The sequence below is a fragment of the Petaurus breviceps genome, unplaced genomic scaffold (assembly GCF_028583685.1).
Source record: "Petaurus breviceps papuanus isolate PSGF00001 unplaced genomic scaffold, PetGlider_PUasm1.0 551, whole genome shotgun sequence".
Lineage (NCBI taxonomy): Eukaryota > Metazoa > Chordata > Mammalia > Diprotodontia > Petauridae > Petaurus > Petaurus breviceps.
Window position 1 is genome coordinate 1,135,354 of NW_027186372.1, and position 12,746 is coordinate 1,148,099.

The 12,746-nt window shown below is 39.9% G+C and overlaps 1 protein-coding gene across 14 annotated transcripts in view; it reads left to right on the plus strand.

The window, feature by feature from the left end:
• Window positions 1-12,746, plus strand: part of SPINK5 (serine peptidase inhibitor Kazal type 5) — a 74,269-nt gene that overhangs the window by 55,364 nt on the left and 6,159 nt on the right. For 12 of the 14 annotated variants that reach the window (XM_069102321.1, XM_069102309.1, XM_069102312.1 and 9 more), the window contains 7 exons: window positions 2,229-2,356; window positions 3,945-4,020; window positions 8,145-8,233; window positions 9,480-9,582; window positions 9,778-9,905; window positions 10,261-10,351; window positions 10,983-11,113. In XM_069102321.1, the coding sequence (XP_068958422.1) occupies window positions 2,229-2,356; window positions 3,945-4,020; window positions 8,145-8,233; window positions 9,480-9,582; window positions 9,778-9,905; window positions 10,261-10,351; window positions 10,983-11,113 (746 nt within the window). Of the gene's footprint in view, window positions 1-2,228; window positions 2,357-3,944; window positions 4,021-8,144; window positions 8,234-9,479; window positions 9,583-9,777; window positions 9,906-10,260; window positions 10,352-10,982; window positions 11,114-12,746 lie in introns of those variants that run through there. The other 2 variants (XM_069102318.1, XM_069102319.1) reach the window with 2 other exon arrangements.

A 12,746-nucleotide genomic window follows, 5' to 3' on the forward strand; every position in this document is an offset into this window, starting at 1 on the left:
TTAGCTCTAACAGTGACAGCACCAGAGACAGCAATTGCTGGGATAGACTGATATCATTAAAGAAAGCATCTGGACACTTGACCTCCAGTTCTGGCATGACTGCAGAATCCCCATTAAACTTTGGGCTAGCCACTTCCTCTTTCTCACAGAGTCAGAGCTGACAGAAGCTTCAATGCTTATTTAACTTAATAGTTTTATTTCACGGATAAATAAAGTGAAGCCCAGAGAAGGACAATGACTTATCCCCAAGATTCTGCAACTATATAGAAGCCTGAGTTTGAATCATGACTCCGTCAATAAGTCCTGTTTAAGTGTTCTTCCAGTTTCCCATGATGATGACTTAGCTTGAGTATAAACACTCTTAGACTCATTTGACCAATGAGAAAGCTAGTGTTGTGGAGATAGCACCTGTTAAGCTTCGTGGCCCTCTACAAGTTTAAGCCATGAACCTGATAAGTCTAAGAGACAGCACGTTATAAGGGAAGTAGTGACTTTGGAGTTTGAGACATGGAATTAGCTGTTTACTAACTGTGTGACCTGGGGCAAGTGCCTCAATCTCTTTAGACATGAGTTTCCTCTGACATAAAATGACTGGGCTGCACCAGGTGAGCCTTTAGGTCCCTTTGGTGCTCTCTTATATGGTGATCTTAAAGAATGAAATGATGAGACTGGGGAGTGTTTTTACTCAGGGCACAAGCACCATCTAGTGTTCAATGTGGATGGAGCTGACAAAGGTTGGCCTGAGTGTGTTACTAATGGCTCGTACTTCTGTAGAACATTGAGGTTACAAAGCATTTTCCGTTCAACAATACAGACTTGGTAGTGTCGTGTTAAGGTGGAAAAATATGTTACTTATGTTCATCTTCTTGATGGGGGCTTTTCCCAGGATGCACTTCATCCTGTCAATGGAAAAGACTGGAGTCCATTAGGTATCAAGGTGCAATGGAAAGAACATTGAACAGCATGTGGGGAAAATTGCGGGGGGGGGGGGTTGGTCTAGTGTCAATTTTTCTATGAACTCCTTTTGTAACAAGTCACTTTCCCTAGCTATGAGATTCAGATTCCTCATCCATCACAGTGACGTGATTCAGCGCATAGAGTATTGAACCTGGAGTCAGGAAGAACTGAGTTCAAATTTGACCTCAAACACTTATTACATGTATGACCCTGGCAAGCCGCTTAAGCTCTGCTTGTCTTAGTTTCCTCATCCGTAAAATGGGGGCAATCATAGCACCTAGCTCCCAGGGTTGTTGTGAGGATTAAACTTAAGATAATTGTAAAGCACGCTTAGCAAGTGCCTGGCACATAACGAGTGCGTATAAATGTTAGCTACTATCATTGTCATCATCATCCTCATCATCTTCACTAGGGACTTACACTGGGCATCTTCCAAAGTTGCCTTCAGTTTAGAGACTCAATTTCCTAGGCTTTAACGTCCTCTATTAGTGGCAGAGAGGTAGAGCCAATGCTTCAAGTGTTGGACTTGTAGTAGGGAATATGTGAGTTCAAATCCCAATCTGCCGTAATAACTATGAATAACATATCAACCTTTAGAACTTCAGTTTCTTCTTCTGTTAAATCTAGACAATGATACTTCTCGAGCTACAGTGAAGACTTATTGTGGTACTTAAATGAAATTATGCGTGGAAAGTGCTTATATGATTATATACGTGATTATATCATGTAATGAGTGATTATGTGTTTATATATATATATATATATTAGTCAAAGATATCTCTATATCTGTATCATCTATTGATCGTAACTTTTGGGAAACCCTGGAGGGGAGATCTTTATATGGGTGTCTATATAAATAAATCCTCAAAGTGTCATGTCCCAAAAGCCTTAGGGTAGTCTTGGTTCAGTTCTTTCTAGGTAGATATATGTAGGTCCGTATGTATTTAGGTATGCATGTATGCATGCATGTCTATGTGCGTACCTATCTCTCAACAGGGTGTGTATGTTTAAGTGTATGTATGTGTGTTTGTATACATACATGAAATAAACACCATTCATATGCACGTTACATAGAGCACATAGTAGTAACATGTTCACACCTGCGTGTATACCTATATGTGCATATATACCCATAGGGGCTCTACCACATACATCCCTGTTACATGCCTTACACAGGATATATACAGGTGGTATATGCATCTCTGTTGTCAGGATCTGAAACCAACCCAACCCAACCCAACCAAAATGGCGACGCATTTTCTTATCAACAGGACCAGTGCGCGGAGTACCGCAGTCAGATGATTCATGGGAAATACATCTGCACCAGAGAGAACGACCCTGTCCGGGGTCCTGACGGCAAAACTCACCTCAACAAGTGTGCCATGTGCAAAGCTGTGCTGTGAGTGATGGGCTCACCATACAGTGGCGAAAGCATTCCCTCGGGCAGGTCCCCATGCCTCCGGACCTCCTTTCCATCATCTGTAAAATGAGATTAGAGTAACCTTTAAGGTCCTTTTCTGTTGTGCATCAAAGGTTCTATAAACTGTTGTTACAATCAAACATTCTGGGTGCCTCGTCCGGCGACAGAGCTTCCATCCCTGACTGTATCTTATCAGGCTTAAATGTCTAATGGAAGTAGAATTTAAATCGCAATTTCTAAAGTGGTCAAGGATTTGGAAAGTGTCTTTCCTTTTTATTGTAATTATAGCAAACTAAGTCTAGACAAATTAACATGGAGAACTGAAGCTGATATTTCACAATAATCAACCATAAATTTCCTGGGACTGGGTTAATTGATGGTACTATTTACATTGATTTATTTACCAGATAAACCCTTAATTTAAAGAAGTAGAAATGAACTTAGGAAATGTGATAGGGAGCTACCAGAAGCTTCAATTTATAAATCTGTCAACCCGTCTGACATTGTCAACCTTTCTTCTGAAAATCTGATGCCTTATTTTGGTGGGATTCCCAATAGACAGGTGGAATACAATCTTCCACAACCCTGCTCAGTATCCTTCCCTTGCCACTAAGGTGTGAAAGAAAATGTCCTCAAGCAGGGAGGGGACTGAGTTTCACAGCTGGACCCTCAGGCACCATCTATTCTTCTCAGGGCTGCCTCATAGATATGAACGGATGTTGGGATAGCACCATTCATTCCCCCTATTCTTCCATATGTAAAAATGCCTCATAGCACTCCTCAGTTAGAAAGAGAGTCTGGGGTCTCAGTAGGGGAAAAGTGGGAGCAAACAACTGAGAGTATACTGGAAAACACTTGCGTCTCTATAGCTCCCACAAAAACTTTGACCTCCTATGCTCAATTCCATGTTGACCCAGGTTTGTCCGATGGTGTTCAGTGATGTCCAAAAATTTCCAAGAATTTGGATCTGATCAGAAAATCACTTTTACAGTTCAGGTCTAATTGAATTAAATTAGGACACTCATTCATTTCTCCTGAATTTTCCCACCCTGATTTGGGAGAAGGGGTCTTGAAATCTCTACTAGCTGAGTAAAAGCTCTGGCACATGATAGCCAACAGGGAAGTCTTTGAGTACAACCCTAATGAGCTCAGGCTATATATGGGGTCCAAGGGCCAACTGAGGTAAATGCAGAAAGATGCATCACTAGAGAACTGACTGGTCACTGCATGTTAATTTTTTTGGTGACAACAACTCATGGAAACTGTTAACTGAGGCACAGATGGACTGTGTCGTGCATTGGGAGATGAAGCATCCACATGGATAAAATTGTAGATGATAGGATTAGAGTGAGAAAGGACATGAGAGGCCATCTAGTCTGAAGTCTTCATTTAGAAATGAGGGAACCAGAGACTAGAATAGCTAAGTGATACGTCCACAGTCATGCAATTGGTAAATGTCAGACTATGTTTCAAAGTGTTAACTATTCCATTTGACAGGAATTAGGATGGGAGAGAGGTTCGGCTAAAACACACACAGTATAGATAAAGACCATCTTTTCTATTCTAGGGAGAGAGAAGCCAATGAAATGAAAAGAAGCAAAGAAGGAAACAACATCAGTGACAATAAAGCAGATGGTAACAAGGTATTTATCATCCACTTTCCTAGATCACAAATGGACCCTTCTGACCTCAGATCTGTGTCTGTTCTAACCGCCTGCTGCCAAGTATCTGTGAGGCGGCTCTTTGATTATATCCGTGAATAACCATTGTCTTGTCACTTTTTCGTGTCCCAAACAGTGGAAAGCAGCTTTCTGGTTTCAGGATTCACTGACCATAAGAAAAGATGCCCTTGATGGGACTCTAGACCGTAAAAAAGGGAGTGAGCAGGAGAGGGGATATCTCCTGAGCCTTTCCTCCTAATTTAGTAGTGAATGAATGAATGAATATAAAAGTATGTATGAAAGGCTTACTCTCTCCAAGGTTGTGGAGTCTGGGCTTTAGGCTTCTATGGGATAGTGTGTTATTTTTGCATCTTCAGTTTCTCCTAGAGAAGCAGGAATGCATACATCAAAGAACACAGGCTTAGTTTTGTCCAAGTCTTCATTTGCCCTTTGGCTACATATATGAATAAAGACATTGCAGACCATTCCCTTCAGACAATTAAGATAGGACCAATGTGGAGTAGAGTAAAATGAGTTATGAATTTGGAGGCAGAAGTCCGAGTTTGAGTCTTAACTCTGATACTTTCTAGTTTTATAATCTTGGACACGTGAAATGTATGCCAAGGAAACCTTTTAGGCCTCAGCCTCCTCACCTGTAACATAAGGAGAGGAGGGGGTAGACTAGCTGAGCTCTCAGATTCATTCCAATTTTGTAATAGTCTAATTCACAGGAAAATAAAAAACTCCCCTGCCTTCTTCTCTGCATCCCTTCGCCTTTCTTTGCCCTGTATTATCCAAATCTGTTCAACATATCCACTTTTGCATTGAGCTAACCATGTCTGTTGTCATGGCTGCCAATTCCTCTTGCTCGGTTCTTGAATTTCAACAGTGACATGGAAAGAAAAAGTTGTTTGATCAGGACAGGCACAAACAGAGCAATGAGAGATAGACAGCTATCTGAGGCCAGAGCAGATTTTCCCATAAAGTACTTCATAACATCCTGGTGCTTGGGACCAAGTTAAAAGGGGATTCCAAGAGAAATGTTCACCTGTTCATTGTAATTTTATATTCCTTCTTTTCCCATCTAAAATCAACCAATCAATCAATAAGCATATATTAAGTACCTACTATGTACCAGGCATTATGCCAAGTACTACAGGACAGAAATAAAACAATTCCTACTCTTTAGGACCCAACATTCTCTGAAATAAAATTGTACTAAACATGCTTCTTAAACACAGCAAGATCTCATTGTGAAAATAGACTTCAGTTCTATTAGTCACTTATGTGATTATGTTGAAATTACTTAAGCTTTCTGGACTTCAGATTCCTCAGTTATAAAATGAATGGGCTGAATTAGATAAACTTCAAGGTCCCTTTAAGTTATAAAAATATGACCCTATGATCATCTGTAATACTATTAATTTTCTCCACCCCTCTTTATCCTAGGACCGATTTATTCCCCAATCAATCAATAGGTCAAGAACATTTATTGATCACTCCTACATTCCAGGCACTGTGCTAAGCATTGAGGATACAAAGCAGAAGTGATTCAATTTCTGTTCTCAAGGAGTTTACGGTTTACGTGGGGAATATAAAATGTATATGTGTTTATGTATGTATATATATATATAGGTTTATGGAAAAGAGATTCAGTTGTCACAAGATTATTTTGGAGTAAAAAGCACTAGTAACTGGTGTGGCAATCAGGAAAGTCTTCATGTAGAAGACTGTGCTGGAGCTGAATGTGTAGGAGGATATTAAGAAGTAATGCATTCAGGGCAAGGGGGTCAGACTGTGTAAAGGCAGAGAAGAAAGAAGATAAGTGCTATAAAATGAAGACCTGTAAGTAGGTTAGTTTGGGTGGATAATAGTTTTATGAATGCGAGTGACATATAATAAGGCTGGAAAAGTAACATGGGGTCAGGATGTAAAAGTCTTTAAATATCAACCTGAGTTTGTTTGATCTCGGTGATAATTAAGAACCAGTGGATTATATAAGGAGAGCAACATAGTCGGAACTACTCTTGAAAAAATTGCTTTGGAACATGTACAGAGGATATACTTCAACATGGAGAATATTGAAAAAGGGGAAGTAGGAAGCTATTGCAATAGTTCAAACAAAAGTAGTGAAAACCTGAACTAGGGTGGTGGCCATGTGAGTAGTGAGATCAAATATAGAAGAGATGTGTAGAGATAGAAATGATGAGATTTGGCCACTGATTGGCCAATGAGGAGAGGCAATGATGATACCCTTGACAGAAATGGAAGAGGGGGGAAAGTTTGGGAAAGATTAGTTGCTTTGATATCTTGAGTTAGAGATGCTTACTGTGTGTCCAGTTTGAATTGTCCACTAGGCAGTTGATGATGTAAGTATTGAACTCAGAGGGATAATTAGACCTGGCCATTTAGATATGTTAATCTTCTACATAGATATGATAATTAGCTCCATGTAGGCTGAGCCATAAATAAAAAGATATAGACAGAAAAGACCCAGGAGAAGATGGCTTATCTTTCTAGATTCTAGGGCACATCTATACTCTGCTAGGAAGTGTAATGTAGATGACAGTCGAGCCAAGGAGACAAAGGAGGAGTGGTAAGATAGGTAGGAATAGAATCAAGGGAGCAGAGTATTGCAAAACCCCAGAGATACACTAGAGAGCATCATGCATGGCTTCCATCAATGCCTCATTTCTAACCCGGGGGAGACAAGGGCAACATCTATGTACCTACAAGATATTCACGGTGTAAATGGAAGGTAATCTCACAGCGAAGCTACCAGGAGCGGTAGCAGGGGGAAGGGGGGCCAGGAAGAGCTTCCTGCCTAAAGTGGAATTAACTCTAAGTTTTGAAGGAAGTTAGGGAAGCCAGGAGGCAGCAATGAAGAGGGAGAGCATTCCAGGAATGAGGGATAGTCCATGAAAAGATAGTCAGAAGGTGGACTGTACTGTATGTGGGAGAGTAAGAAAGACAGCATTGCTGTATTGTAGAGTATATGGAAGGGAATAACGTGTAAGACAACTGAAAGATTTGAAAATGTCCAGGCTGTGAACAGCTTGAAAGCCAAACAGAGGCTTTTATAGTTGATCCTGATTTCAACAGGGAGTCACTGAAGTTTATTGAGCAGTAGGGTAACATGTTCAGTACTCTGCTCTAGGAAGATGGCTTTCACATCTGAGTGGATGAAGGACTGGCATTGGGAGAGGTGATTCAGGGAGGCCAGTCACTAGGCTCCTGTGATAGTCTGGGCATGACATGATGAGGGCCTGCCACAGGGTGCCAGCTATGATGGCAGAAAGATGGGGATAGACATATAGGCCAAACACTGTGAAAGTATAAACAGGAAGTATAGCACTAGATTGACTACGTGAGGTGCATGTAAGAGAGGAGCTGAGGATGATCTCAAGGTTGCCAGCCTGAGTGACTGGGAAGGTGGTGGTGCTCATGTTGGTAATAAATAAGTTCAGAAGAGGGTAGGATTTTGTGGAGAAAATGAAAGAGTTTGGTTTTGGACTTGTTTACCTCCAGCCCGATTGCAGAATCTCAGAGTTGAAAGGCACCTTAAAAATGACCCAGCTCAACTCTACCTGAACAATAATCTTCAATGCCTGATTATCCAGCCTTTGATTAGAGATCTCCAGGGAGGGGATTAGGGGTTGGAGGAGGGGTTTGGCTATTATCTCACAAGTCACCCCATTCCACTGGTGGGCAGGCCTAATCATTTTTTCTTCCTTTGATATCGAGGCTGTATTTCTGTAAATCTTCCCTATTGCTCTTACTTTTGTTCTTTGGGTCCAAGCAGAAGAGGCCTAATTCCTCTTACTCATGATAGTCCTTCAAATACTCTTAGACCTGTCCTTTCTCAATCTTTTCAGACTCTCTAGGCTGAATATTCCTAGTTCCTTTGGCCAGTTCTCTAATGGTATGATTGAGGCCTTTCAACATTCAACATTGGAAGCAATGGATTCCAGTTGTAGTAGGGCAGAGGACGGTCAAACTTTCACATTCTCTGTACCTAATGTTTCAGTGATCCTAATGCAGCCCAGCCTTGCGTGGAAGATTCAAAAACCAGACCGTGGAAGTAACATGTTTACTTGCTTTGGCAGGACAAATGTCACAATTCCCAGAACCAGCGGAGCAGTGATGGTCATGTGTGTTCCAGGGCTGCTGAGCCAGCTCAAGTTCAAGCTATAGTGTGAGTAAAGGTTGTTATGCCTCTGCTACCCTCTGGGAAAATGGTTAAGTAGCTATCATTGTTGTGGGCAGATGGGGTTGTTAGGCCACAAGGAGACTACCATTCACTTTTCTCCTTTTTTTTTTAAGCAATTGGGGTTAAGTAACTTGCTCGAGGTTATGCGGCCAATTGTTTCTGGGTGGGTGATAAGTGTTTGAGCCCAGATTCGATCCCCAGGTCATCCTGACACCGGGCTGGTGCTCTTACTCTCTGTGCTACCTGGCCGCCCCAACTTTTCTCCTTTCTTAAAGGCCTAATTAAAAGGAAACAGAATTTTCCATTCTTAAAATGTCCATGGATTTGGAAGCTGCAGTTGATTTTCCTATGGGAATTCAAACAAACAGAATTGTCCGTAGAAAACAGAAAAAAGTGAGCTGGGATATTGAGATAACCATCTTTATTATTGAGTAGATGTAAACATCATGGGATTTGGTGATACTGATGGATAGATGGACACTGAATTTGCTAGATGTCTACTCAGTTTGACTGTGTAGCTATTGACTTTGAAAGGCCTGAACTAGAGCTTCACAACCAGAATATGGTGACCCACTAAACAATCTGGAAGCCTCACCTTGTAGATGTGAAAAAAAAAACAAACAACAAACAATTGAAGTCATTACTCTTATCTGCCCCTTCTCATACCCCAAATTAGGATCCCCACTGGGGAGGAGGAACTACCTTCCCCTCTACTCAGTTAGTTCTTTTTTTTTTTTCTACAATTACGTAGGGTGATGCAAAATGGAGCCAGTGATGAAATCAGCTAAGTTTGGGTTGCCTGGGATGTAGTTGTTCTGGGTCCCTTACATTTCAAAGTACAAAACTGCTCAAGGAAAAAGCATATCATCACTGCCCAAACCTTTGACCACTGTTCCTTAATCATGGTAACTGTCAGACCCGTTTTTTTTTTTTTAATTGTTTTTGTCTTACAGGATCACAGATATAGAGCTGGATAGGCTCCTATAGTCATCTTGATGACCTTCTTTAAATCTGTGATTTTATGATCTTTTAAGCCTCCAAGGTTTTATGGATTGTGTCAACCATTTGAGCATCCCCAATGACTAAATCACTGATATTTTGACCTATTGAAGAAGCTATTTGACCAAAGGGTTTAAATTGGAGAAATGTTTGCTTAAATTAAATTTTAAAGTATTTTTAAAAAATCAGCATAATGCCCACAGAGATAATTTTCTTTTTTTTTCCTCTCCAGGAAGAAAGAAGGTAATGAAAGGGAAACAACTGAGCTCACTGATCTCACTGAAATGAATCCTTTGGAATTTTATAAAAAGTCTCTACCGCCTTCAACTTTTAGGGTAAGCTGGATCAAGGAATTCCCTTTTTTTCATTTTTCTTTTAGAAACCAGTCCTAAGAGGCCTTCAGAATAATAATTATTTTTTTCTTACTTACCTACCACCTTAAAATAGGATTCTGAAAGCACTGAAGCATATAGGCTCAGGACATATATAAATCAAGGTCACATTCTTCTTCTCCTCCCTTTTTTAACTAGGAAATGTGCCCTGAGTTTCAGGACTTTATAAGAGGTGACGGCCTCATATGCACCAGGGAGAATAAACCTGTTTATGATGCCAATGGAAAATTCTACAGGAACAAATGTATCATGTGCAGAGAAATCCTGTGAGTGAGAATGAATGTATTTGCCAAGATCTATCCTTTCTTATAGTCTCTAATATCCTTATCTCTCAGACTCAAGTTCAACAGATTACTGTCTCCTCAAAGTAAGCCTTCCTTTGAGCCTGTTATTTTCTCTAATTAACACCCTCCTCCTTCATCCTCCTGGGACATCAGCTCTACTTCCATATCTGAGTTTGTTTTCAAAGGATTGGTTTAAATTGCATATAAACAAAAAGTAAATATATATATATATATATGTCATTTATATATGTGTGTATATGTATATGTATACACATATGTTTGTATAAAAATCAGAGTATCTATTTAGAACGCTTATAATTTTCTTCCCATTCTAAAGTAAAAAAGAAGCTGGGAAGATAAATAAAGAACAACCATCTATCCAGTCTCTGGAAGAAGATAAAGACCAGAGTAAACCATTTATTTCTGTGGTGAGTATAACTATTGAAATCTATCTCTTCCCTTCTTCCGTAGTAAAATCCTAGGGCCATATCTTAAGCTGCTGACTTTCCGTAGAGAATATAGGAAAAAAAAGCCTGAGTCAAACTAGGGTGTTTCCCTTGGTAGCTTTCACAAGGAATTAAGGAAGACAAAGAAAAATCCGTTGAGGGACTAAAGAGAGATTCTAGGCTTATCTACAAGTTTCTTGTTTCCATCTGTGCTACTTTCAGACCTAAATTATCTACCAGGTTCACAAGATATATGTATAGGGTCTTCTAGAATGAAGAGAAGTTCAGCAAATAACCTTGAGTTATTGCCTTTCTGTGTAGTTTTCTTTTTTTTTTTTTTTTTGCTTTCTAAGAGGGAGTTGGGGAACCATACTCCAACTCACAAAGAAGAAAATGGAAGACACAGACAAATAAGAACATTCTTTGTTCTAAGGCCAGCGTTCAATATCCGAAGGCCTGTTCTGTCTCTGTCACCCATAACTATATATCACTATAACACCTATATCACTCTGTCACCCTTTTAAAGGGTTCCTGGAAGAGAGGTAATGCAAACTCTACCTTTCAAGAAAGAAGTCACATAAAAAGTGACGGTTTTCATTTGGTTCCTTTTCAGGAGTCTGATATGTGCCGGCAGTACAGGGTCATTCCCAGAGTGGGCTACCTGTGCCCAAAGAACTTGCAGTATGTGTGTGGTGAGGACGGCAAGACATATAATCACCCCTGTTTGCTGTGTCATGAAAATCTGTAAGAACAAAACCTTTTAAGTCTCAAACACCCTGAAACTTTTCAGTGACACCAGTTCCTTCCTTCCTCTCCCTTTTCCCACTCCCTTTTCTTCCTCCTTTTCATTTTTTTTTCGGAGGCAATCTGGGTTAAGGGGCTTGCTCAAGGCCACCCAGCTAATAAATGTCTGAGGCCAGATTTGAACTCGGTTCTGCCTGATTCCAAAACTCATGCTGTTCTTTCTTCCCTCTCTTCCTCTCTCTCTCTCTGCTGTGGGAGGTCAGATAGAAAACGTCACATGTCTGGAACTTTGAAATATGTTCACTCTCATAGCGGGAGAGTTATTTACGGGAAAGAACACTGGGATAAGAGTCAAAAGGCTTACGTGTTAATGTAGTCCTGGCTTCACCATCAAATGGGTGTGTGACCTTGGGCAGGTCACTTCCCTTCGCTGAGATTCAGTTTCCTAATCTGTTAAATGTAGATAATGATCCTTTCACTGCCTCCCTCACCAATTGGGCTGTTATGAGGATCAGATGAGTATGAGCATGCTTAAGGCAGAGGAAGAGAAGCCTGGGAGGTCGTTTTGAAGTTAGGAAGACCTAGGTTCAAGTTTCGCCTCTTGCCTTGGGTTCGAATTTTGATATATGCTGGCTATGTGACCCTGGACAAATCACTTCACCTCCACACGCCTCCAGGCAACTCTATCAGATTACAAACTATAGGCTAACTGCTGATCTGTATCAGTAAAAATCATCTTCATAAAAGAAATTCCCCACATTGATGAAATAACAGATCCAAAGGTGTGAGGCATGGGTACTAAAAGGTAAAACAATTATATGTATATATGAAGATAATGTATGTATGTGTATGTACAATAAATATAATTTGTAATGCCCATACAATTGTATATGCATACATGTATATAAACACATAGTATATAGCCTATACATTATATATACACATACACTTGTATATACATGCACATATTTACATCTAGAATTATGTATGAATGTACACATATAAACATACTAAATATACACATAATGTATCTTATTACTGCAGATGTATTTGTATATATGGTTACATGCTTAAATATCTATGTATATATATACATATCATATGTACATTATACACACACATATCACTAAGATTACAAAGCCCTTGATAAATCATTTCATTCTTATAACAGACCCAGGAGAGATAATAAAGCATTATGAAAATGTGATTTGTTATTAATTATTAATATATTTTGGAAGGCGATTTTATGGCACATATTTCATAGAAAAGGAAACCAAGGTTCTCAGAAGTTGTTACTTATCCAAAGTCACACAGAAGGCAGTAGCAAAACTGGAACTAGCATCTCAGTCATCTGACTCCCAATCCATTGACAGAGACACTCAAGGAAATATTCTAGGATCCTCTAGGGAAGAAAGCAAAAATGAGAGAGGGAAGAATACATGCAATAGATTGTCGCAGCACTGACTCATTTCATCTTGCCTTCCCCTACTCTTCAGTTATGTGAGCCTATGAATATACTGAATTTAAACCTCAGCTCATAGTGACCATCTCTGTCTCTCTCTCTCTCTCTCTTTGTCCCTTTCTGTCTCTCTCTCTCTCTGTTTCTCTGTCTCTTTTTGTCTCTCTGTCTCTG